Below are 2,954 nucleotides of genomic sequence, written 5' to 3'. Positions count from 1 at the left end.
AACTCCCGGAGCTTGCTCAAACTTATGTCCATCGAGTTGGTGATGCCATCCAACTATCTCATTCTCTGTCGTCCCCTTCTCCTCCTGCCTTCAATCTTTCCCAGCATCAGGGTCTTTTCAAATGAGTCAGTTCTTCACATCAGGTGGCCAAAGTATTGGAGTTTCAGCTTCAGCATCTTTAGGATGGACTGGTCGGAACTCCTTGCAGTCCAAGGGACTCTCAAGAGTCTTCTCCAATGCCACAGTTCAAAAGCATATATTCTTCAACTCTCAGCTTTCTTTATGGTCCAACTCTCACATCCATACATGACCACTGGAAAAACCATAGCTTTCACTAACAGACCTTTGTCGGCAAAGTAAAGTCTCTGCTTTTTAACATGCTGTCTAGGTTGGCCATAGCTTTTCTTCCAAAAAGCAAGCATCTTTTAATTTCATGGCTATAGTCGCCATCTGCAGTGATTTTGGAGTCCAAAAAAATAAACTTTCTCACTGTTTTGCTTCCCTGATAGCTCAGTCGGTAAAGAATCTGCCTGCAATGCAGGAGACCCTGGTTCAATTCCAGGGTTGGGCAGATCCACTGGAGAAGGGCACCCACTCCAGTATTCTGGCCTGGAGAATTCCATGGACTATATAGTCCATGCGGTCACAGAGTTGAACACAACTGAGTGACTTTTACTTTCACTGTTTCCATTGTTTCCCCATCTATTTGCCATGAAGTGATGGGACTGGATGCCATGATCTTAGTTTTCTGAATCTTGAGTTTTAAGCCAGCTTTTTCAATCTCCTCTTTCACTTTCATCAAGAGGCTCCTTACTTCTTCACTTTCTGCCATAAGGGTGCATATCTGAGGTTACTGATATTTCTCCCGGCAATCTTGATTCCAGCTTGTGCTTCATCCAGCCTGGCATTTCGCATGATGTACTCTGCATAGATGACAAACTACAGCCTTGACGTACTCCTTCCCGATTTGGAACCAGTCTGTTATTCCATATCTGGTTCTAACTGTTGCTTCTTGACCTGCATACAGATTTCACAAAAGGCAGGTCAGGTGGTCTGGTATTCCCAACTCTTGAAGAATTTTACAGTTTGTTGTGATCCACACAGTCAAAGGCTTTGACATAGTCAATAAACCAGAAGTAAATGTTTTTCTGGAACTCTCTTGCTTTTTCGATGATCAACAGAGATTGGCATTTTGAGCTCTGGTTCCTCTGCCTTTTTAAGTCCAGCTTGAACATCTGGAAGTTCTTGGTTCACATACTACTGAAGCGTGGTTTGGAAGATTTTGAGCATTACTTTGCTATGGAGAAGCAATGGAGGGAGGATTTTCCCTCCGTCTGATCACAGGGCTGGGAATTTGAGAGTTCAGCGTATGGGCTCAGGCACCATCGCCAGCCCAGAGAGTGTGAACACGCAGAGGACTCTGAGAGGCAGGGGCAGGCGGAGAGTGCGCGGGTCTGGGGTGTGGGCAGGGCCATCCCGCCCCACGAGACACGCCCAGGTGTGCTGGGGGTGTAGCCTCTGTGCCTTGTTGCACCTCATGTTTCAGTTGCTTCATCAGTTATTTTTACAGCTTTTTCCCATGAGTATCCTGTTTTTCCTTCCTCCTATTTTACATTTTCTACCTTAAAAAAAAAGCATATATATTTACTTTTTAAATGCTCCAGAACACTGCTGCCTTAGGGTGTGGGTCCATGGGACCTGGAGGCTGTGATGAGGTGCCTGTGCCTGAAGGCAGGGCTCCCCCAGATCCCCATGAACCCCAAGCAGGAATGGGAGGTTTCCCGGGCCTGTGAACTGGTGCTGAGGTCCAAGGGGAACCTGAGTGCTAAGGAGCGACAGAGAAGCGGGCTGGGGACTTGGTCTCCTAGGAGTCTGTCCCTGGACAGGGCACGGCAGGGGGCACTGAGGAGGAAGACAGGCAGACCTCAGACGTGGCCCTCCCCAGGGCCTCCTCACCCAGCAGCAGACACAGTGTCCAGGCACACAGAAGCTCGACCTGCCCCAGAACCTGACCCCACGCAGATCCAGCCGTCCCAGAGAGTGTAGCTGGGAATCTCCTAGAAAACCTAACTCTCTGAAAGTGAAAGTGTTAGTCGCTCAGTCATGTTCAGCTCTGCAACTCCATGGACTGTAGCCCGCCAGGCTCCTCTGTCCATGGGATTCTCCAGGCAGGAATACTGGAGGGGGTGGCCATTCCCTCCTCCAGGGGATCTTCCCAGCCCAGGGATTGAATGCAGGTCTCCTGCATTGCAGACAGATTCTTCACCCTGAGCCGGAGGGACAGGACACCTGTGGAGTCCCTGTCCCCAGCATGTGCCCCTGTGAGCCTGGAGTCGATGGAGGGGACAAACGGAGGCTGCAGCCTCGCCCCCAGCCCCGTGGGGTCCGGGGCCCCGGCACTGCCTCCGAGGCTCTGAGTGGAGGGTTGGGGGATGACAAGAGGCAGGGAGAAGTGTTCGCTGCTGCGGTTGACAAATACTAGTGACAGGCTTTCTTTTTTCTAATAGCTGCTTCTCCCATGATGTAGCAGCTTTAAAAACAGCCAACTTTTTTTATCTTACTCCTTGCTGGAAATGAAGTGAGAACAGGCAGAAAATGCACGTGTGCAGACAGTGTGTGTGGCCCAGCAGTAACGAGGACAGGCTTGGCTGCCGGGGCCTCTACTCACTTTGCGTCGGTAGAGGCCGGGACGTCCGCCCTGTGCTTCGCCCTCAGGTACACGGTCTTCACCCTCACCTCCACGCCCGGCGGCAGGGCCAGGGGGGCCGCCACGCAGAACAGGGCCAGCCGCGGGAGCAGGGCTGCGCCCGAGGGCGCCCGCCTGTTCTGACCGAAGAGGAACTTCAGTCGTCCTTGAAACTGCATCGTCTGGTGTTTCAAAGACAGAAACGAAGGCAGAGTCACAAGATATATTAGCTAGGCTAACTGGTCAACGGCCAAAGGCCTCAGAACTC

The 2,954-nt window shown here is 51.3% G+C and overlaps 1 protein-coding gene across 1 annotated transcript in view; it reads right to left on the bottom strand.

Moving 5' to 3' along the window:
* AHRR (aryl-hydrocarbon receptor repressor) overlaps positions 1-2,954 on the bottom strand; it is a gene marked incomplete at its 5' end in the record, with an annotated part of 19,091 nt that overhangs the window by 3,539 nt on the left and 12,598 nt on the right. Inside the window, one exon of the mRNA XM_010857126.1 lies at positions 2,669-2,868. Coding sequence (XP_010855428.1) covers positions 2,669-2,868 — 200 coding nt within the window. The remainder of the gene's footprint in view (positions 1-2,668; positions 2,869-2,954) is intronic.

The sequence above is a fragment of the Bison bison genome, unplaced genomic scaffold, assembly GCF_000754665.1.
Source record: "Bison bison bison isolate TAMUID 2011002044 unplaced genomic scaffold, Bison_UMD1.0 scf7180017864377, whole genome shotgun sequence".
NCBI lineage: Eukaryota > Metazoa > Chordata > Mammalia > Artiodactyla > Bovidae > Bison > Bison bison.
Note: the sequence above shows the minus strand (reverse complement) of the source record. Positions and strands in the feature narration are given on the sequence as shown.